The following is a 24,515-nucleotide window of genomic DNA, read 5'->3' on the forward strand; positions in this document are numbered from 1 at the left end:
TAGGCCTACTTACGACGATCTTCTGATGGAATAGTGATGAAGCTGAACGATCTGGGATGCTGTTTGTACTAGTGTGTGTTGTACACCCTGCAAGTTCAAAGTATAAGTTTGATTAGTACACACTTGAAGGTGACTGTAAGTAGGCTACGGTATGTTTTTTGGGATAAAAAGCATCAGTTACACGTGGGGGGGGGGGGGGATTACACTGAAAGACTTACTAGAAGGCCTTTTGACTCATCTGAAATAAATGAGTGCCGCGTGCACGCAGTCTGTTTCAGGTAACGTATCACGCTGGTGCCGCTGGGGGTGCTGTTGCAAAAAGTCATTTCCCCTCCTCATGGGATGTTCATTGAACTGCATAGAACGACATAGAAGTGTGTTTACATTCTCAGTTCTAACCTGGTTCTAACATACAACATACATTTTGTTTTCACTTATTCCTTTTTAAAAATGAGGCTCAATCCCTGTAACCGCTGAGTTGTATTCATCAACAGAAAAAAACCTATAAACATCTCAACTGCGCTAAAAACGACATCAAAGAAGAGGAAGGTTGGACATTTTTCCTGATCAGACATCCTCATCTGCAGCATGGATCGTCTGACGTCTTTTGGAAGTAAGTAACGTTACCTTGTTTAGCAAATCTTCTTATCGAGGGCATATAACTACCTACGTTTATACGAAAAAGAAACCGTTCGTTCGTTATCAAAATGACTGTGGTAAGTTACTGCCATTGTTGTTGGTATCTGACAATACCGTGGTTTTGTACCATGACATTGTTTGAAATGCCTTGGGGTATGTAAATACCATGTTTTATGAATATAGTAATCATCCACCAAGGTATTAGTGTACCATGGTATCTGACTCCATCACTGTACCATGGTGATACCCAGTTCTTGCAAGATAAGTTGTAACGTTAACACAAAAAAAATTAGTGCATTAAAATGAAAATTATATTTGAAAATAAATGTAAAAGTAAAATTAAATTCTAAAAGTAATATATATATATATATATATATATATATATATATATATATATATATATATATATATACATACCAGTCAAAAGTTTGGAAACATTACTATTTTTAATGTTTTTGAAATAAGTCTCTTATGCTCATCAAGCCTGCAGTTAAAAAAAAAAAAAAACAGTAATATTATGAAATATTGTTACAATTTAAAATAATGGTTCTCTTTTTTTAAATATACTTTAAAATGTGATTTATTTTTGTGATGCAAAGCTGAAATTTCATCAGCAAGTACTCCAGTCTTTGGTGTCTTATGATCCTTGACAGTTGTGCTGCTTAATATTTTTTTTATAACCTGAGATACTTTTTTCAGGATTATTTGATGAATAAAAAGTTAAAAAGAACTGTGTTTATTTAGAATAGAAATCTTTTGTAACAATATACACTACCGTTCAAAAGTTTCGGAACAATAACTATTTTTTTTTAAGAAATTAGTACTTTAATTCAACAAGGATGCGTTAAATTGATAAAAGGTGATGGTAACGATTTATATTGTTAGAAATGTTTTTATTTTGAATAAATGCTGTTTTTATGAATAAAGGCTGTTAACGTTTTACTCATCAATGAATCCTGAAAAAAGTATTCCAAAAAAATATATTAAACAGCACCACAGTTTCCATCATTGATAATAACTGAGTATCAAATCATCATATTAGAATGATTTCTGAAGGATCATAAGACACCAAAGACTGGAGTACTTGCTGATGAAAATTCAGCTTTGCATCACAAAAATAAATTACATTTTAAAATATATTAAAGGGGTCATATAATGCCATTTTTGTACAAGCAAATATGATTCTTTAGGGTCTAAATTAAAAGTTTGTAATATACTTTAATTAAAAATTCTCATTAGTATTGTAAGAAAACACTAATTTTACCTGGTCAAAAACAGCTCTGTTTTCAGCACGCCGTTTCAGTGCATGTGTCTTTAAATGATAATGAGCTTTGCTCACCCCGCCCCTCTGCTCTGTGCTTACACCGTTTCTAACACAATAACCACGTGTTGTTCATTATAAACGTGGGATTATGAAATATATTGAGAATGTCGTACATAGAAAACATGCCGTAATGTACCCTGAGTGTAAACCTTAGACGCATTCATCGTGAAGCCTGCAGCAAGGTTTGCAAATTTCGCAAAGATTAATATAAATAGTCCAGTGGCGGCTTGTCCATAGGGGGCGCTGGGGCGCCGCCCCCATCAACATTTCAGAAATTAACATGTGTAAAAACATTATATTAAAATGAAAAAAATAAAAATAATAATAGTTTACTCATGTGCCGGCTTGTAGTAAGAGCCTCAGAATGTAATAAAAACTGTCTTTAATCGTATGTTTTTCAATACGTTTCATGGGCGAGGGACGCCGGACACATGGGTGTCTATGTGAGTACACAAATTCTCGGGCAGCATGTGACCTGAAGCTGGTCTCTGATTGGTTTCTTAAAGATCCTCCTCGGGGCGCAAGTCGTTGCGTCCCTGGCCAATCATAATTGGATACATGTTATTTTATCCAATCTGATTGGTTCTCGTCACCTGTCATTCAACTGTTCCCGGCGGAAAATAACCAACCTTGCTTGCTACTACCAGAGAATGTCTACGCTGATCACTTTTTATTACGCAATGGCAGCAGTCAATCCAAATTCTGTTATTTATTTACAAAAAAACCCTTTCTCAATACTTTCGCTTGAAGAAGAAAAAAAGATTAAGGATCTCGGACCGGAACAACCAGATTTACACATCCAGCAGCAGGCAAGTGACAGAGGACGAAGCATGGTAACGTTAAGTGTGTGCGCCATGGTGATGCAGGATTGACTGACAGCAGATGAACTCTGACACGGTGGGCTTCGCAGTACTGTACAACAGCCACGTTACAACAACAAACACATGCTAACTTACGAGACGTTGAAGAGAGACAGGAATATGATGGCAGACATCGCAAACATATGTTTCAATGTGCAGTTTTTTTACATATAACGTACGTCGTCTTTTTGTCTGGTACTAATAATCTTCACTAAGTTAGCTAAACACTAAGTTAGCATGAGTTTTATTTATTTAATATTTATTTGACAGGGACAAATGCATAGAACATTGCTTTATGAAGAATACAAAGTAGATGCCATGCAATTCATAAAGCTTTTCTGCTGAAGGAAGCATGAAGTGCTCTAATGTCCTGGAAGTCCAGAGTCAATGCAGCCGTCTACCAGGACATTTAGAGCACGTCAGGCTTCCTTCAGCAGAAAAGCTTTATGAAGATGCTTTATGAAGATGAAGATGATTTTCAGCAGGATTTTCACCTGCCCACACTGCCAAAATAACCAAAACCTGGTTCAATGACCATGGGATTACTGTGTAACTACTACAGTGTGATTTCATGTAATATTCTAATTTTCAAAAAATTTGATTTCGTGGGTTCCATAAGCTGTAAGCCATAATCATCAAAATTATAACAAATCAATGCTTATAATATCTCACTTTGCAAGCAATCAGCCTTTTTTTTTTATAAAATTAGTTTCACATTGAAGAATTCCTAAAATAATTGAACTTTTCCATGATATTCTAATTTTTGGAAAGGGTCTGTATAAAGGAGAGCAACATTATGTTCAAGTAGGAAACATGCTTTTTGTTACTACTTTGTTGGTCTGAAATGTAAATAAAAAGAGATCAAAATAGCTTTTTAGTTTCTGCTTTGTATTTTGCCCCCCCCCCCCCCCCCCCCCCCAATTGCATTTTAAAAATGCGCCCCCCCAAAATAATTATCACCAGCCGCCACTGATAAATACTAATATAAAGGTTAATAAAACATTACACTCACATCTTCTGGAGGTTCAGCAGGAACACGTTGATACCGATCCGTTTTTTCTCGTTTGTGAAGCTGTCTGGTGTGAAATGATTCGCGCAAACATGAAAGCATGGACGATCGTGGGGAATCCCCGTGAGGGAATCCCCGCGTCAATCCTTTGGGCATATCGCTTCAAAAACAAAACTCAGCCACTGCATCTTCAACGGCTCGGATTTAGGAACATCCAAATGACTGCTGTGTTCCTTATTACATCTAAGAACTGAACACCATAATTGCTTAGACGCCATTCTACTCCAGCATAACAACAATGGCGGACTACTATGACGGCTGTCACAGCTCGCTCAGGGCGGGTCTTGTGTTGAAACACGGCTGTCAATCAGCAATCGCGGGAGGGGCGTTGGATATTATGACGTCACAATATCGAACGGCTTGATTTCATAGATGGTCAAACATATAAGGAGATTAAAACAAAACCACTGGATGGATTTTTATCATGATAGGATGGTTGTGTACAGGCACTGCCAACAGACATTTCAGTGCAATCAACTTGTAAAAGTGCATGTACCATTATATGACCCCTTTAAAAAAGAGAACCATTATTTTAAATTGTAATAATATTTCATATTATTACTTTTTTTTTTTTTCTAACTGCAGGCTTGATGAGCATAAGAGACTTCTTTCAAAAACATTAAAAATAGTAATGTTTCCAAACTTTTGACTGGTACTGTATATATATATACATGCATACACACACACACACACACACACATATATATATATATATATATATATAGTTTTTTATTTATTTTTGTACATATTTTTACTGCTATAGGTACAGGTAGATGTAGGATATAGGTCTGTTGATAACTTCGTTCATTCTGTGAATCTTATCATACAGATGATCCTTTCGATAAGCCTCCCTGTCGTGGATGTTCATCATATCTGGTGGAGCCGTACATTAAGTGTGCTGAATGTGGACCGTCACCTTTCCTCCTGTGTCTGCAGGTGGGTCACTGGATCGAGAGTCCCACTACCGTCTGACTGCATACCTCACATACTCTCACTGTTCATTTATTATGTACTTTATGATTTTGATCTTTCTGTTGCAGTGCTTTACAAGAGGATATGAGTATAAAAAGCACGAGAGTGACCACAAGTATGAAATCATGGTAAAGAGAGCAGTTTGGATTAAACTTATTACACTGAATATAAAAGGTTCAAATGTAAATAAACATTTAGATTTAAGATATAAATTATTAGTTGTTTTTTAAATGTTGGTTAAACCGTATATATGTTCTAATCTTTTTTTTAGAAAAAAATGTTTAATTTAAGTTTTAAATGTTACATTCCCCATAACTTGTATCCTGTACACTCTTGTGTCCATAAGTGACATGATTTGCTTTGCTCTAGACCTCAGATTTCCCTGTTTTAGAGCCTGGCTGGACCGCGCAGGAGGAGATGGCTCTTTTAGAGGCCGTCATGGACTGTGGTTTTGGCAACTGGTCAGTCTTGTTATTTTTCTTGTATCTCCAACTCTACTAGGGTTCATTTAGGTATTTTAGATAAAATTGTGTGATCAGTGTTGTTATTGTTAACTAACACTATTAAGTACTAATAAAAACTGTTAAAATTGTTTTAAAATGGTCTAAATGAAAATTAGAAATGTTGCCGTGGAAAATATCTAAAATAAAAAAAGTTGAAGTACTGAAATTACTGAAACTGCAATAAAAGTAAATGAAAGATAAATAGAAAAATACACTACAAAATTATAACAACTGAAAATTAAAATGAAAACTGAAAAAATGAAAGTTAAATCTAATTCAAAATGCTATAATAGTTTATACATAATGCTAAAATAACACTGCTAATGACTAGGGCTGGGTTGAAATGATTGATTTTATGATTTTAATCGATTCTAATTTTGCTGAATTCTAAAATCTATAATTAATCCCCAGAACTGATTTTTTTAGTCCATGCTGTTTTTAGTTGATGCATGAACAAAACTCACTAAACATTATTTGTAGCACATCTTCCATCTAAATAATTGCAATATGCTTTGTGCTTTGTTACTTTTGATATGAAGCGAACTCTGTTTAAAAATTTCGACAGTTTCATCACCAAATTCAAACAATAAATACACACTCTTTAAGGTGGCGTGACAGATTGCTGTAGCCGCCTCAGTCTAAGCGTACACAAATCACTTCCTCTTTAAAAGTGCAGTATGTAACTTTTTTACTCTACTAAAGCATAAAAATACCATAAAATGTTTGTAGATATTTAGGAAACATACTGAGTTCACATACTCGTTTCTCTGAAAAACACTTCTACAACCAGTTATTTTACTTATTATTTTACACGTTCCGTGTTGTCAGTCGGTTTTTGTTTTGGTCTGTGTGATATCGCCCACTGCCAGTTCACCCAATAGTATTTCGACACCCCGGGATGCCAGTTGACAGGAAACACAGCGTATTGCAGCCTTGAAAATGAGCAAGCAAGCTGGATCATATTCCACACAACCTAAAAAGCCTCGGTATCCATCTAAAAATCTATATGAAATAGAGCATATTAAAACGCTAATAAATCAACTATTAACTTACAGTGTGTAAGTCTCCTCGGCGATTGCGCTCGTTCCTGTTGCGTATCCTCAAACTGGCAACCAGTGTAAGCGTCGAGTCTGAGGAGGAGGGGGCGGGGGAAACAACGATCTCCGATATTTTAAATTTGGACAGCAGTATAGGTACGACCACTAGCTGTCATTCTTACAGACAGTAGTTATAGCACAAAATAGACATGAATGAACATCAGAAAGTATGTTGAAAGATACAGTACAACTTATTAAAATCAGTATCACTTCTCATGTAATCGCTCAATCAAACCACAGAAAGACATGCTTAAAACAGCTTGTAAGCAATGTCTCATAACGTGACATTTTCCTCAGAAAAGCCATTCAGTGACCAAAAACTCAAGCTTAGCACAAAAAAACTAACTCTAGAGAGGAGCATTTTGATAAATATAAGCATATTACATAATCATATTTTTACTTAAACTCTTCTTCAGTATTTAATGTATGTTTGAATATGCCAATAAAAAGTTATAAAATCATTATTATAAAAAGTGCTATTTAAACTGTGCAATTTAAATGTTTGTATACAAATTGGTGGTCAACTTTTAATATTATAAGAATGTAGCCTACCAACAGACAAGGTTCCCTATATAGTTTACAGCTTTTGTTGAGAGATTTTTTTTCCTTGAGAAACAAATGATGTACTGTATCTGATATATTCAGATGAATCCGCATTGAACCAAATTGAATTTCAAGCTTGTGAATCCAAATCGAATTTGTGTCAATGCCCATGCCTACTTAATGACCTCTCTGCTTCTTCAGGCAGGATGTGGCTTACCAGATGCGCACCAAGACCAAAGAGGAGTGTGAAGGCCACTATATGAAGAACTTCATCAACAATCCTCTGTTCGCCTCCACTCTGCTCAATCTCAGACAGATGGAAGATCATCTGTCCCGGTCCGCAGACACTGCCATTCCTTTTAAGCGTAAGTGAGCACCAGAAACAAGTTACTGTTGTGTTAAAATATGCACACACACAAGGTATAAACAAATTAAAAGTCTAATCAGTCCAGTAAAATTCCATTAAAGGTACACTACATACGAATGTCAATACATCATCAGTCCTTATTCCAAAACGTGATTTTGTCTTTACCCTGATTCACTATGGTAAGCCTATTATAAGTGTTTAAATTTTATGATGGTTTTTGTGGGAATTTGTTGTGTACAAATGTCACTCTCCCATGTGTCTCTCGTCATATCTGTAAATAGAGAAAAGTTTCTCCGGCTACTTTAACCTGTGTATGGTGTGGGGGTGGCGTGGGTTTGTTGTCGCAACGAGCGAGAAAGGTTGAGATGGAGCAACTAAATCTTGAACCTCTGGGGAATCACCAGTTTTAAACAAACGCCGAACAGAGGAGAGTCTGCTGGCAAAAAGAGAACATGACTCGTAATAAACAAGGATCAACATTGGCTTGGCTTTTTAGAAATGGCAAGAATTGAGGGATTTGAAACATTGCATAAGCAATGTTTTTTACTCGCTCAACAGGTTAGATATTTCATTGAACAGATAAATTGCCATATGCAGCTCACTAACAGAGTGGATTGTAAAGCATTATCTATTGTTAAGGCTAATTTCATTATGGTTGTCGTAACGCTGTGCTGGAATTTATTTTCAAGGAAGTACAGTGTCTATTAATGGGTAAAGCTACAGTAACGTCTTCAGCTAGTCAGCTTGAGATCCTTTCCATCTAAACTGGTTTTATTTCTTAAGCCTAGTAGTGAATGTTTTATGAGCAGTAGGTTAATCTCTCTCACTTTTTAAAGTTATGATAAAGAACCATATTTATCCGCACAGTCACGCAGAGCCGAAGCACAACCAAAACAATGTTCTTCCACAAAATACATGCAGTTTTGTTTTTTAACTAGAGGGCCAAAAGTTTTAAATCGATACTGACAACTTTTTATGGAGATTTTGAATGTAATATTTACTCTTTGATGTCATCCTGATCCTCATTTAATACATTTAATAAAACACTGTGCGCTGGTGAAAAGTCTCATAGCTTAACAGCCCATACTGGCATTGATTTATCAGACTTAGTATCAGACTAATACTAGATACGCTTATCTGTTTCATTTGGCTTATAAGATGGCAAACAAACACACAGAGACCAAGGGTTGTGTCTTGTCTCTTTCAGCCACTGATGATCCTCCAAGGCCTTCATTCGACTCTCAGCTGTCTAGAGATATGGCTGGATACATGCCGGCTCGTGCAGACTTCATGGAGGTGAGTGATCTACAGTTAATGTGCTGTCTGTTGAGAACAAATTCATTCATACATTATTCAAAGCAACCTCCCTCTTTTCTCTTTGTCTCTAAAATTAGGAGTTTGATAATTATGCTGAATGGGATTTGAAAGATATTGACTTTGTTGATGATGACTCTGATATTCTTCATGGTAAGTGCAACAATACAGAAATATCAGTTCTCTCATTTTACTGAAATGAAACTGTGCTTCTCACAGGAATGCGCTGATACACTCTATCTATCTATCTATCTATCTATCTATATACACACACATACTAGATTTCAAAAGTATGGGGTCAGCAAGATTGCGCAAAAATGCTATAGTAATATATATTTCAGTAAAATGACAGAATTTGCATGTATTAATTTATATTTTTGCAATGTTAATGAAATCACAGTGTAGTTAAAGCTGAGTTCTTGTTCATTTCTTTTTACCATGTTTGTGGTATGTTTTTCTCAAAGCACTCAAGGTTGCAGTAGTGGATATTTATCACTCCAGACTGAAAGAGAGACAGAGGAGAAAAAAGTAAGTACTGATAGAACAACCACTAGAGGGCCACATTAGACTATTAAATGATATAAAAAAAATTCAAGCATTATTTATATTTCCATTTAAACGTATGTTTCTCAATAAACAGAAAATGTAAAAACAAAAATATATGCTATACTGTTACAAATTGAAGAATTGAATCAAATGATCACATGCACATACAACTCACTGAAATACATTCCTGGAATTTATCTGGTGTTTTATTATGTAACCTAATCCAAAGCAACTGATCAGCTAGCCTGATTCTTAGCACAAACACACAAACAGCTCTAGTGGTAACAGTAAATCAGCATTAATGAGCCCTGGCTTGTGGTATGTGTGTGACTGCGAGGCGAGTTTGACCTCAGTTGTGTACTGAACTGGAGCCGCAGCTGTCGTCTGAGATCTCCTGCAGAGCGGCTAACAGACCAGTGACCCGCCGCTTCCACACAACATCTGAGACCACCACACCAGACACACACTACGAATGAGATGCTTTTAATAAACAAAGCCCTCAGCTGATAATGCCAAGCAACCAGTAAAGTAGCAAACCAAGGCTGTGCATTACAGTAATTTTACCATGGTTAAGTACATTGGATTGCCTTCCCAATGCAATTAGTTCTTTGTGTCTGTAAATGCTGTGAACAATATACTGTACATGACACTTTAATCAATAACAGAGAATGTATTTAGAAGTGTTTTAGGCACTAGGCACAATGTGAAGCTCCCTAATGATGGTAAAGTCACTAATGCACAGCCTAAAGTTGCGTGTTGCTTTAATAAAATGAAGGCAACACCAGCATTGCATTTATTAATAATAACAATAAACAATTATACCACTAAGAAATATACAAAGATGCCAAAAACTGCAGCGTGACACATTTTCATATCATCTTTTAAAAGTAGGAATAAGTCAAATAAAATATATATTTTATTATGATGTTAAAATCTACAATTATTTATATGAAAAATATGATTAATTACTGAAAAAAAAATCATAATGTATATTGGGGTTGGTTAGACTTTAATGTTTTTGGAAGAAGTCTCTTCTGCTCTGGCTGCATTTATTTGATCAAAACTAGTAATATTGTGAAATACTGTTTTGTATTTTACTATATTATTTTACAATGTAATTTATTCGTGTGATGGCAAAGCAGAAGTTTCACCATCATATACAGTTACGGGGGGATTCTATTCAGAGAGTTGAATAATTTTGAGACTGCAGAAGTCATTAAAAGTTGCATTTTCAGTTGAATTTGGGGAAACTACTTGAAACATTTGTTGTGTTGAGCTATTTCTATTACTTTTGTTTGATTTGTTCACTGCACAGCTGAAAGTCTAATGCGGGTTGAATGATTTTGATTACAACTGTGTAATGTTTAAATTGTTGTCTTTTAGGATCATTCGAGACCATGGCCTAATCAACCTACGCAAGTTTCAGAGTAAGACTTCTTTTTTTAAATTCAGGCTGTTGTGCATCATATTAACCATACGCTCTTGCCATCTCTTGTCCTCCATTGATATGATCAGTATGTGAGGCAATGTTCAGAAGTATCTACCATAAGATAACTCTCCCTAACCCCCAATTACATGAGCCATCTGTGTGAAATGTTTACAATGAATGCCCGAAATACTGCGATCCCAGATCAACACTGATCCCAGAGCTGTTTTTGCCAGGTGTGATTGCTCCCCTATGAATAGTTTGGCATGAAATGAACATTTCGAATGTAATGACAAAGGAGATTGCATCTTTCGAGTCTTTATTGATCCAGGCTCTCTGGGCACTGTGTCGTTTCTCTCAGTAAATAGAAGCCCATCCCTGACTATTTCCCACTGGACATTACGGTTGGCCAGCTGGTTTCGATAGGAATACTCTTATACAATTATTTCCTCCTCATGCAGCGAAACAAACTGGGAAATCCAATCGGGTTTGCGTGTTTTCCTGAGACGTATTGAGTTTTTGTGATGCAAGGAGAGCTTTAAGTCGTTTTTATTTATCTATCGGCTCCCAGACGCCCTCCTCGTCTCCCTGCACTCTCAAGACAAAAGCGAGGCGATAGCTACCGTGGAACTGCAGCCTTGTTGTCATGGAGACTGCAAGAAAATGTGTGTGTGTGTGTTACGAGTGATAATGGAAGCAGTGGCCAAGACCTGATGGCTCGCAGCGGTGTTGGTTTATCCCCGATTCAAAAGAGCAAGACAGCTTGACCTGGATGTGCGCACACCAGCCAGTCGCGTATCCCATCAGCCACTGCTGCATGGAGGGCACTGATATTGTAGTTTGATACATCTTTAGTGATGTATATACGTGTGTGTGTGTATATATATATATATATATATATATATATATATATATATATATATACACACACACACACACACACACACACACACACACACACACACACAGTATATATAAGTGACAGGCAGAGGTGTGTGTATGCGCTTGTGTTTCTCGGTAACATCACAGCATAGTGGAGGCAGAATATCACACCTCACGCTCACCCACATAGCAGCTTTCTGTTTCTATCGCTCTCGCTCAGTAGCAGCAGGGTTGATCGCTGATAGTGCTGCTTACTCAACCCCTTCCAAGGGAGCTGAGCTTCAGTGGTGGGTGAAGAACCATCAGGGAGACTTTCACAGGGCCGCTTGGCACAGCTGGACTCTTGATACATTGCTGTTGGCATTTGCTTCTCAAAGAAAGCCAATCAAACACAGTTTTTCTGATGTAGCAGATTTGCTCTGTTCCAAAACCACAAAGTCCTAATAACGAGTGGGAAAACCTGGATTTTCTTTAAACCTTAAGTTGCCGAGTTGGTGGCATGTCAGTGAGAAAGCACATTGAACACATTGTTCAATGTTCAATTACTGTCTGTAATGACGGTAAATTTGTTCAAATTAGTGTGTTTTTTTTCTATTAACAATAAAACTATCTAAGTTGCATGTACGAAGAACTTTAGTATTGTACATTGCAAGACAATATATAACGAATCAATTTACAGCACCTTCATAAATTGAATAAAACATAAGCAAAAACACACCTGGCCCAATACGCATTCTTCATACATCATTTTGTAGATGTAGAATAAAAAAATCTTGCTGAATTTTATGCAGAAATGGTACATCGCCATCTTGCTCCAACAAAAGTCATTTGAACGCAACAGACTTTCTAATTAAGACTTCCTAACTCATAAATAGAAACTTCCCAGCAGGACTCGAACGCACTGAAGTACACAAACTAGTCAAACTGCATTGAAAAAATTCTGTGCTCTTCATGTAAGGGTGCAGTTTTCCAAATCAATCACTTAAGCTTCCATTCAATTTAAAATGCTGACTTACAAGGTAGCTGCCTATGTGGACATCAAGGTAGCTAAAACGGTTTTGAACAAAGCCATTGTGTTTTCTCGACTTCATCAGATTGATTTTTTGCATCTTTTGCTTTGTCAGTTCTGGAGAGGCGCTATCCCAAGGAAGTGCAGGACCTTTATGATGTCATGAGGCGCTTTGCACGTGTGGTGGGACCCATAGAGCACGACAAGTTCATCGAGAGTCACGCCTGTGAGTATTTAATCCTCTTTTTGCACACTTGATGTATAGGATGTCATCAGTTTGGTCTATACTTACGAGACTCTCTAGTTTTCTTCCTCAGCTGACCTAGGATCAGTCTAGCCCTGTGTTTTGTGGTTTAATGAGCATGTGCAGGACAGTTGGGGTTAGATGAACAAGCCCACATGTCATTCATGAGTTCAGTCTGTCCGCCCCAGTATCTGAATCAGCCAGGGTGAAAAGTTCACAGATCCATCTGCGCTGTTTCTCTCTTTCTCTTTCTCTCTCTCTCTCTCTCTCTCTCTCTCTCTCTCTCTCTCTCTCTCTCTGTCTCTCTCTCTCTCGTTGACAGTGGAGTTTGAGCTGAGGAGGGAGGTCCACAGACTGCAGGAGTACAGGAGAGAGGGAATTCAGTCCTTCTGTGGTAAGATGGGCGGTAGCGTAAATCTAAAGGAAGTTCATTCAAAAGCAACACAGCAAGAGTATTTCACCATAAAAATGACAGATCCATCCAAATATGATCCATATTAGCTTGTCAGATTTGCAATCTGATCTGACCTGTGTCATCTGGACTGCAGGTGCTAAGGTGTATGAGAGAGTGAAGCGCACTCGAGAGGACGAGCGCAGGAAGAGGAACGTGCTGTGTGACGTCCTGCAGTACATTCACGATGCCCGTGCTTGCCAACAGTGGCTGCACAAACAGGCTGCCATGTAAGATCACCTCCTTACTGCCACCTTACTCACTCTCTATACTTATTGCAATACTTTATTAAAATGTAGTATTGTAATTATTACAATTATTTTACAATGCATTCAGCTCCAAATTAACTTAATCCTGGGCTACTTATTATAACAGTATTCTTTAAGAAATAATAAAAAACTATTCTGCTACCGATCCAAAATTTATTTACATCAGATTTTTGTCCTGTCTGTTTATATTTTGTTTTAATTTAGTATCAATTTTGTACCAAAGTACTTGTTTTATTCTCTTATTATCATGCTGGTCGGTAAGATTTTTAATTGTTTTTGAAAGAAGTTTCTTATTCTGACCACGGCAACATTTATATATTTTAATGTATTCCATCTGCCTATTTTTATATGCATTTTGGGATTTTGCATTAAAAAACGCTGGATGGAAACGCCATAATGCGCATAAATTCTATAAATGTGCATAATAAAAAGTAAGCACTCAATTGAGTCGGATACATTTTTCATCCGATTAGAAGATAAGCGCAAAAAAATACAAAGGACACACAATTACCAAATAAATCTCTCAACGTTCAACAAAAAACTTTGCCTCAACTGTGGATGTGATTGGATTACTGGACTAACCAGCTGACCAATTTCATGCACATCATCTCAAATGATCATTCTGAAATGCCTGAACCAAAGTCTGTCATCAGAATGATTTGGTTTAGTTCCCTCCTAGAAGCATCTTACCATTGAGTTCACAAACACCATCATCTGAACACAAGATAACATGACGGCTTTTATTGTGTTTCGTCTACGCGCTCTAAGACGCAAGTCTTTTAAAATGGAGGGGAAAAAAAGCCACAGCGGCTTTCTCGATTGCAGCAACTTGCATTTTTATTGCAGATATTTTGCGGCACTTTCCCTGGAAGTGACGATTTTGGTCGAGATTGAAACTCCTTTATTCACAATATTTTGCACACTAGTTCAATTCGCAACTTTGAATGAATGCGTAGCTTGTGATGCAAAGCAGAATTTTCAGCATCATTACTCCAGTCTTCAGTGTCACATGATCCTTCAGAAATCATTCTAATATGCTGATTTGCTGCTCAAGAAGCATTTCTTATTATTATCAATGTTAAAAACAGTTGTGCTGCTTAATATTGTTGATACAGAAAGTTCAAAACAACAGTATTTAATTAAAATAGAAATCTTTTTTCGACATTATAAATGTTTTACTGTCACTTGTGATCAGTTTAATTCATCATTTCTGAATAAAAGTATATTTCTTTCAAACAAACAAAAAACCTTACTGACCCCAAACTTTTCAACAGTATTGAATGAGACAAATAAAACATATATACAAAAACACACTTGTAAATGTATAATAACTGTCATTCCAGTGTGAAACAATCACTCATACTCAGTTGTACTATTTTATTGCTGCCATGAGGGCACTGCTGTTTATTTCTAGTGTTCTTTCTTCTGCTGTTTTATTGGTATCACATATGTGATTCATGTCTCTACCTGCCTACTAGTCCATGGTGTATTCTCATTCAAACAGCTTTGGCTGTCAGTTTGTTTGTGTTTTTGTAGCTCCAGCGGTAGCTGATATTCAGCAAAAGTAGACAAAGTAAAAGTGAATGATGAATCAGGCTCTCTATTTATATTTTATTTAGCTGAGAACCCCAAGAGCCCCAGCCCATCTTTCAGAGATGTTTCAGAAGCATTTGTGTGAGAATCTTTTGCTTTGTCTGTGTTTCTCTCTCACAGCGACGCTGGAATCACTCCTGTGGTCACCACTATCACTACCTCAGGTACAGTGCTGCTTATTTCCTCCATTTCCTTCACGCTATGTCTCCTCTCTTCCACTCAGGTCTCTTTTTGCAATCTTTGTGATGTCCTCTTCAGCCGTGAAGCCGCCGGCTCAAACGCATTAATCTTTTCTCTGAGATGCACTGCTGTAAATGCGCTCAACAAAAAAGGAAGCCACTCACATCTCTTTGTGTTTTTCTCCCTCTAATACTTTCACATTTTGTCTCCTTTTGTCACTTGAGTGCACAACTAGGACATATTACATATTTAAATGCATATGAATCTGATCACACTCTGACTGCATACAACGTTGGCTGATTCTGATAAGTTGAGAAATCAAAGCATATTTCTGATTAAGCAGACATTAGTTTATTTGAAATTAATTTATTGAATGATAGATGTAATGTATTTGATATTGCTATACACCATCAGTCAAAAGTTTAGATCTTTAATGTTAAAATTTAACATTAAAAGTTAAAGAATTTTCAATGTTGTTGGAAGAAGTATCTTCTGCTCACTTATTTGATTAAAAAATACCGTAAAAACAGCAATATTGTAAAAAAAAGAAAAATGTACTAGTTTTTTCTATGATAATATATCTGTAAATTTTTAGCATTATCAGTCTTCAGTGTCACATGATCCTTCAGAAATCATTCTAATATGCTGATTTGCTGCTCAAGAAACATTTTTATTATTATCAATGTTGAAAACAGTTGTGCTGCTTAATATTTTTGTAGAAACTGATACGCTACCATTCTAAAGTTTGGGGTAAGTAAGATTTAAAAATAAAAATTGACATTTCAACATTATTAAAATTACATAAGATTATAATAAATGCTGTTCTTTTGAACTCCCTGTTCATCGAAGAATCCTGAATTTTTTTTATCATGGTTTCAACAAGGTTATTAAGCAGCAAAAACTATATTCAACATTGATAAGAACCATTATTAATAACAATAATAGAGTTGAGATTGATTGATTGTTGTTATTATTATTGTTGTTAAAGGCAGCACAACGTTTAATTAATCCGTGGTATAATTGCTGTAATGCACAGCCCATTGTGGCTTATTGCTTTATTGATTATTTCTTATTAGATGATTGCGACACATCTGTTGCTAACAGTGTCAGCTCTTGATGTTTGGCTCCTCTGATCCACAGGCAGAAGAAGCGCACCTCCTCTCAACCTAACTGGGCTGCCTGGCACTGAGAAACTCAACGAGAGAGAGAAAGAGGTTTGCAGCTCATGATTTTGCTTCTGGCACAAGCTCATTTCGAAGACATCTGCCTAATTGATGGGATATAATGGATCCTAAACGATTCTGTCATCATCTCTCTCAGTTATGTCAGGTGGTTCGTCTGGTGCCTGGAGCGTATCTGGAGTACAAACAGGCCCTGCTGAACGAGTGCCGGCGGCAGGGGGGTCTACGGCTGGCGCAGGCCCGATCGCTCATCAAGATAGATGTCAACAAGACGCGCAAAATCTACGATTTCCTTATCAAAGAGGGCTACATCAATAAGGCTTAGTGATGATTGAACTGCTGCAAGGACATCTGATAAATGAAGAATCATGCTCATTGTAGATCATTCATGTTGAGAATGAGCAATGAGAGATTTTAAGAGTACTGGTTGTATGTAGTTCGTTCAAAGTCATTAATTCCTCACATATCTGCACCTGTTTGTTATTGAAAGACTGACTGGGTGCTTCTTTGTTGTGTTCTGGACTGTATAAGTTGATAGTTGTGTACAAAGACTGCTGCTGTTTGTTGCCTAGGAGAATCTGATGACACAACGCTGTAACATTTAACACATTTTATTTACTATTTAATCTACATGGCTTTAAAATTGTCGAATCATTTTTTGAAGTCTGATTTTTTTTTTTTTTTTGATGAACATCTAAGTCTACATCTACATAAAGTCTTAGAGGAACATGCCTGGATCACATTTCACGCCGAATTTAACAAATAAATAAGAAATTATATTTTTCTTAAAGAAAATGTAATAATTTTTATACTATTAAATGTATTGTGATTTTTTTTTTTTTATGACAATTCAATACCCGGCACTATAAAATAACTCTACACGTATACATCAATAGGGAGAAATTGTCTTGAAAATAATTTGACAATTTCTTTATCCAAGTCTCTTCAGTTTCTTAATGCAAAGTGTAATATCTTATTTAGTTCTTGTTATTATTGAGGTGAAATATGACCCAGGCAGGTTTTGTGAGACTCACTCTTTTGTGTCTGCAGAGTATGTTGTAATAATACAACTTTAATTCATTACACTTCAGTTATTATTTATGCATAATTCATTACATTTTGTGCAACAGTTGTGTTAGACCTACTATAATATTTCAACAAAAAAATGTCCTTTAAAACTTGTGGCTAGTTTTAATGTGAGGGCTGAGGAAAAAGTGCTCTGAAATCTCGAGTGGCAAAATTTACACCAGTTGAGTGTGAAATCTATTACTGTCGCCTCTCGCTCTAGTGAAACAGCATGACCTGCGAGAACCGTGACTAACGCTAGCAGCATTAGCACACGGGTGACAGAAGCAGCAGCAGCCACCAGCCTTTAGAAAGCTTATCACTACAGAGTAGAGCGACCTGATTAATGCTCCAGATCCCACCTTTGATGATAAGCCCCTGTCCAAATGAGAATAAGCCCCATGGAGAAATGCAGGCCTGTTTGATGGCTGAAAGGTGTGGGGTTTGGAATTGATATTTTTATTTGCGTCCTCATTCCTCTAGGTGACATTTCATAAAGCATGGAGGTCTCACATTAAATAGTTTCTGAATCTGAACTGCTTTTGACTGTGTTTGTCAAGGTATGACGCCAGCACTCTTGTCACAATGTATTGTTGAATTTTGTGTCTAGATTCAAAAATTTTCCATCTAAATTTTGTTTGACTTCCATCTCGTTTGGCATTCTAGGCAGAAACGGTCCTCGCACAAGAGCGTAGCATCAGACTGGGAATGCATGCTATAATGTCCCTGATCCGTAAAGCGTTTGGCGTGTGAGAGAACGGCCGCTGACTGGCAGCAGAGCAGAAAGAGAGCAGATTATGGCGTCGGCTCACTGTGTAGGAGGTAGATCTGCTGTTTTGCATGCTCATTCCTTCATCAAACCACACTGGCTTGTCTTTAAATGAGATCTGATGCCTCCTCATGCACTCAATTTTCACCCACAGTTCATAGTCATCTGCATTTGAGTTCATTTCCATCCTTTAAAGAATAATTCACCTATTGAATGGGGGCTGAAGCTTTCAAACCTAAAAAAAACTAAAAAACTTTTTACCATAAAAGTATCACAAAAGTAGTCCATATGACTACTCTTAAAGAGTTTGTTCACCCAAGGAAAATTCTATCATAATTTACTCACCCTCATGTGGTTGCAAACATTTTCATTCATTTTCGAAACACACATGAAGATACTTTCAATGAAAACTGAGCAATTTCTGTCTCTTCATTCAAAGTCTATTCACCCAAAACTCTTGACGGTTAAAAAAATTCATAAAGACACAATCCACGTCTTATGAAAAGACACGATGGCTTTATATGATGAATGGTGCAATTTAGGCTTTTATTCACATATAAACTTTGATCAGCAAACATATCTAGCGCTCAAACATGGTAAATGGAAGTTCAAACGTACTTGTTTGAGGTGTGAGAGTAATTGATGACAGAATTAACATTTTTGGGTGCACTAATCTTTTAACTAATCTTTTAAGTTCTAAATTCTGACTTGATCAATTTAAAGTCTTACGATAGCTTTGTGTGACGAACGATTGAGTCAGTGAGTTGATTTGTCGGGCAAATCATTTATTAATCTGTGTCAAATTGATTAATTTTAAAAGATCTGACTCAGAAGAAGTTTATTCACAAACTGGACATATGGTATGATGATATGGTTTATTTACTAAGGTTTGTGGGGATGCATGTTTCTGGCAATGGTTTTGTCGTCTTTTCCACGGCCCTCAGTCCTTGTTTTATAATGATCACCACTTCCTAATTGTCTCATTTTTATGGAAATTACATCAGTCGTCTGAGAGAAATGCTCTTAGCGCTGTTTACCTCCCTCTTTCTCTTCTACTCTATTGATTTGAGGCTGTAAGTAAAGCACTGTGTTTCTGCTAAGAGCTGAACCTCAGTGAATGAGTGGCGACGGGTGACTTCGTCACAACAAGGTACAAAATCACTTTCCAGACCCTCTCTCTCTGTTCCGCTGTAGTGGAATCCTTCCAACCTTCTGTGTCATTAAGTATTCAACCTGCTCATTCAATCAAGACCGCACAGGCACCCTAAAGAGATTCAGTTGACTGAAAGAGTGTGGGTACTCTATTCAATGCCTGATTAGAAACCACTAAATCGCTTTGTCTGTCACGTGTCACCTGAACTGTTATTATGAAAAAAAAAAAAAAACGCTCAATTTTGAGTTGTGAATCGTACAAATCATGTCGTACAGTAAATTGTAAAATTACACATTTTTCGTTCTAAAACTTGTAACGTTATTACATTTCGCAAGCTAACTGTGCAAACATACTAGCTAAGCGTACCGCTAGCATTACACACTCTGCACACAATCTCAGCACTCCTTGATCAGGAATTATGAATTGTCTGATTAATACCTAAATGTGAATGACTAAGTGCCATTAAAAGGTAGATCAGATTAGGTGGAAAGACCAATTAAACAGAGACGCGCTCCGACTGGTTTAAGTGTTTTTTTTATTATGTTCCAGAGGCAATTTGATGAATGATTATGCAGATGATAAATATATTTTTGTCTTTGGAATAACATGTAAAGCAAATAGCCTACTGTAGATTCGGGTAAAAATGGGTACCAAGTAGAATATCCTCTATTGGAACTGACAAAATTTTGAAAATTGGTCGCTATTAATTAATTAAAGCAATAGAGAGTGAGAGTTAGGAGGAAAAGTCATTTCAAAGGTGAAACTAATTATTACATTTTGACTTTTTGTATTATTTGAAGTAACATGCACTGATAAATCGTTCACAATATAACCAAGAACGTGGTTAAGAAAGTATATTTCAGCTTGTAAGGAAGTGTCTGAGCCATTGGCAAATGCTTCGCCTTTATTGCTAGGCAGTGATTAACATGGATATAAACTCGTCTTCTATTGTCAACACTCACGGTTTCCTTGGAAACCAGGTCCGTGGCATTCTAGAGCTGTAGTCTGAAAGAGGATCGGCTCAAGGGAGGAGGGACGGCGAGAGAGCGGACACACACACACACACACACTCTTCATACTGTTACATGCTCATTGCTCGGCTGAGGAGTCATGACTGAGCTCAGCACTGAAGCTCTGCATCTCTCCTCAACGTCTTTTCACCCGCCAAATCCTTCTCTAACTTGAGAATAAGCAACTTAATCCTCATTCAGACATTCAGTCTGTTCAGTGTGTACTTGCTAAAACGAAACAATGATGATGTTGTTGTAACTGAGCCCTTAAAAGCACGCTTTAGCCAGCGTTTGTTGAACTGGTGTGTGTTAATCGGCTATACGCACGCTGTCCTGTATAAATCCGCTTGCTAATTCGTTACTTGGAGGCGGAGATGTCTGACATGCAGGGACAGCTGGAGCTGAGGACTGTAGTAATGTCATGGAGTCTGTTCACCGCTGCTATCACAGCTGGAGAGACACAGGTGCCTTTGGGATCAGACACCGGACTGCATTAGCAGCTCTCTGTGAGGGAAGAATTGCATCAGTAGCCAAAAATAGGCTTCATGTCTATTCATTGTTAATCCAATTCTGCTAGAATGAATATTTGTACCACCAGCAGGAACGTTGCATTAATTGGATTGCAAATTAGGCTCCTTCTTACAGACATTGAACACTATAGTTTGTTGGGCATGCATGCCTACATTAGAATTTGCACTTGAAATTATTTTCCCAACCCATTTAACTTCTGTAATGTGACATCCAACGAGATGCTCACAAGAAAAACATGCAGAGTTGGACTTAATTTTGATCATTATGGCATTTATTGGATTGTGAAAAGTGTCCATACTTACCAGACACCCATCATTTGACTGGTGATGTCAATGGAAAAGTTGACAATAAGACTAGAAATGTGTTTTAGAGAGAAAATTTGGTCATTTGGGATTTTATGTTGACTTAAAGCTGTGGTTCTCAACCTCTTTGACCCTGTGTCAAACACCTTACAATATCCTTATTTCAACACACTACTATTGCAACTCAACCAGGCCTCACCCTTCTTTTATTTGCCTATGCCTTAGGTGGGAATTATTTTTATTAATCGGTATCAAATGATTGATTTGAAAAGATCTGACTCAGAAGAACAGTTATTCACAAACTGGAAATAGCAAGTCGCACGGGTATATTTGTGGCAATAGCCAACAATACATCGTATGGGTCAAAATTATCGATTTTTCTTTTATGCCAAAAATCATTAGGATATTAAGTAAAGATCATGTTCCATGAAGATATTTAGTAAATTTCCTACTGTAAATATATAAAACATTTATTTTTGTGAGTGAATGCTGCACAATCGCGAACATAAATGGACAACTATAAAGGTGATTTTCTCAATGTTTTGGTTTTTTTGCACCCTCAGATTCCCAGATTTTTAAATAATTGTATCTCGGCCAAATATTGTCCTATCATCAATGGAAAGCTTATTTATCTAGCTTTCATGTGATGTATGAATCTCAATTTCAAAAAATTGACCCATGTGACCCCATGTGGGTTTTGTGGTCCAGGGTCACAAATGGTTTATTTACTAAGGTTTGTGGGGATGCATGTTTCTGGCAATGGATTTGTCGTCTTTTCCACGGCCCTCAGTCCTAGTTTTATAATAATCACCACTTTCATTTTTTATGGAAATTACATCAGTCGTCTGAGGGAAATGCTCTTAGCGCTGTTTACCTCCCTCTTTCTCTTCTACTCTATTGATTTGAGGCTGTAAGTAAAGCACCGTGACTAAGAGCTCAACCCCGAATGAGCGGCGACTGGTGACTTTGCCACAACAAGGTACAAAATCACTTTCCAGACCCTCTCTCTCTCAAAAGTTTAAAAAGTAGCACAACAAGACTTAAACATTATAACATTAATAGCGCTTTAATAAAACTACAAGTTGCACACTGCATTGAAACCCTCCAAAACGCCATAGACTTTCATTGTATGTTCATAACTGTAACTGCACTTTTATGTGCTAACATTCAGAGGGCCGAGCCGAAATGAAATGTGGTAATTGATCACGGCGCATATGCTGTTGATAGAGATTAACTTGTTCTGAACCCGGTACGTTCAATTAATCCAGGGATCTTGTTACAGCTGTAGGCACTGGATCTGTGTGCTCATGTGCAAGATATCTAGATGTGTTAACAGATGCCTGAGGCAAGGCCAAACCACCCAGCTTCAGCCTGTCCATCTGAAGGGAGATTTTGGGAGATGGGAGAGTGTTTGTCTCTGGAGAACTGGGATACTCTGGAGCTCTTCCAGCATGCTTGGCACACCACATCTATTTCTGGTCCAGCTCCCACATAAGGGCAGTGGAATGGGTTTGCTGCCAGGTTCGAAATACTTTTCCAGTGATTTAATTAAATATTGACTAAATACAAAGACATGAGTTAGCGTTGTCTTGGTGACAGGGTGGCATCTGAACTCTGAGAATGTGTCATGGGCTTTTGTTTTCAGTAGGTCAGATCTATATTTTTATTCTCCTCGTCGAGTATGGTGTTGAGAGGCTCCATTTAGATCAGATTATGGCTTGTTTCCCAACAGTATCACAGTAAATTCTCTGCCTCCATTTAAGCCAGTAGAAACATATTAAAGCTCACAGTCTCACTGGAACGACTGTGACTCATCTGACATTTTAGTCTCATTTTAGTCTTGTCTCTGTGGCTCAGCCCTCTCTCTTTCTCTTTCTCTCTCTCTTTGTCATTTTCTCCATCTATCGCTGTTCCTTTTTTTAAACAATGATCATCCTCATGCCAGCGAGTATCACATTCCTCTCCAGCAATCATGTTTCCTCTAAACTGATTCTTATTAATGTATTTGGCTTCTCAGATGCACATCAATTACATTGTTTAGTAATATAATTATTGTTGCAACAGCTAACTAGCAACATAGAATTCTGGATGTCATAAATAGTTTACAAAAAGTTTCACAGAAACGTGCCTATCAAAGCACATGGAATATTTAAAATGGGGACCTTACAACGCCTCTATATGAGAGCTAAATTGTTTTAGAAGTGGAGAAAAGTAATGTTTATGAATAAAAAAAATTAAGAACACCAGAAATATGTGTTGTTCATAAAGTAAATAAGGGTCCGTTTTGATTTCATGTTGACTTTAATGTCAAAAGTGTAGGATTGTTTTGTGTATGTTAATTTGTAGCTTATGCATGTAGGTTAAAATTAACAACTCATTCTTATACAATTAATATAATGCGGTTTTATAATAATGTTATACTTTTTTTCATGAAATAAGATTAAAAATATAATAAATCTGTTATATAGTGCATATATTTAGGATAATGCTACTCTCTAGAGTTGATTGTTGGTTGGCTTTACGTGACATTGTTCACAAGCTGATTTAATCACGTCTTTCCACCGTTGAAACACTCATTGAATGATTACATGAGACATGATGTATTTCAGTAAGCTGTACTGTATCTTTCAACATTCCTTCTGATGTTTATTTGGTGCTGTAACTAGTAATAAAGCAAAAGAGAGATTTAAAGAGCGCCAAACAGTATTTATTGTTTGAATTTTGAAATAAAATTGATAGCAATGTGTTATTAGTTAATTAGTTATTAGTAAAACTAATTATTCAGCCTTAATAGACATGGATTTAAAGCCACAAAACTTTGATTTTACTTTCCTACACTTTTAGAAAAAAAGGTACAAAAGGTATCACTGAGGCTGTACCCTTTTAAAAGTTACACCTTTGTACCTAAAGAATGCATATTAGTACCTCAAAGGTACATATTGGTACCATATTAGGACCTAAATGGTACATTTTAGAAAGGTTTTTGCCAGTTTTTGTACTATTTTTCTGGGTGTATGGTCTTTAAAAGAAATCAAGATAAATTGCATTATTCTGCATCCTCCTTTACACAAGCAGTTTATATATGTATATACACACCAGTAGTCGCAATGCCTGCATTGTTTAGAGCAACAGGAAAGCAGTGACCCTCCCTTGGGCTTGAGCTCTCTCCCCAGCAGAGAGTATCAGGTGTGTCAATGACTCTTTGTCTTTGTCCTC

The 24,515-nt window shown here is 36.9% G+C and overlaps 1 protein-coding gene across 1 annotated transcript; it reads left to right on the forward strand.

Annotated features, from left to right (window-relative positions):
* The first annotated feature begins 271 nt into the window (after positions 1-271).
* tada2a (transcriptional adaptor 2A) lies at positions 272-17,125 on the forward strand. Its single transcript, XM_081370142.1, has 16 exons — positions 272-374; positions 495-613; positions 4,722-4,828; positions 4,933-4,992; positions 5,234-5,325; positions 7,209-7,372; positions 8,582-8,670; positions 8,769-8,841; positions 9,153-9,216; positions 10,618-10,661; positions 12,667-12,777; positions 13,118-13,189; positions 13,344-13,476; positions 15,229-15,272; positions 16,429-16,502; positions 16,609-17,125. The coding sequence occupies exons 2-16, from the start codon at positions 589-591 to the stop codon at positions 16,792-16,794; spliced, it is 1,338 nt and encodes a 445-aa protein (XP_081226268.1). The 5' UTR covers positions 272-374; positions 495-588; the 3' UTR covers positions 16,795-17,125.
* Positions 17,126-24,515: the final 7,390 nt, after the last annotated feature.

This window comes from Scardinius erythrophthalmus (genome assembly GCF_964197995.2).
Source record: "Scardinius erythrophthalmus genome assembly, chromosome: 7".
NCBI classification, from domain to species: Eukaryota; Metazoa; Chordata; class Actinopteri; order Cypriniformes; family Leuciscidae; genus Scardinius; species Scardinius erythrophthalmus.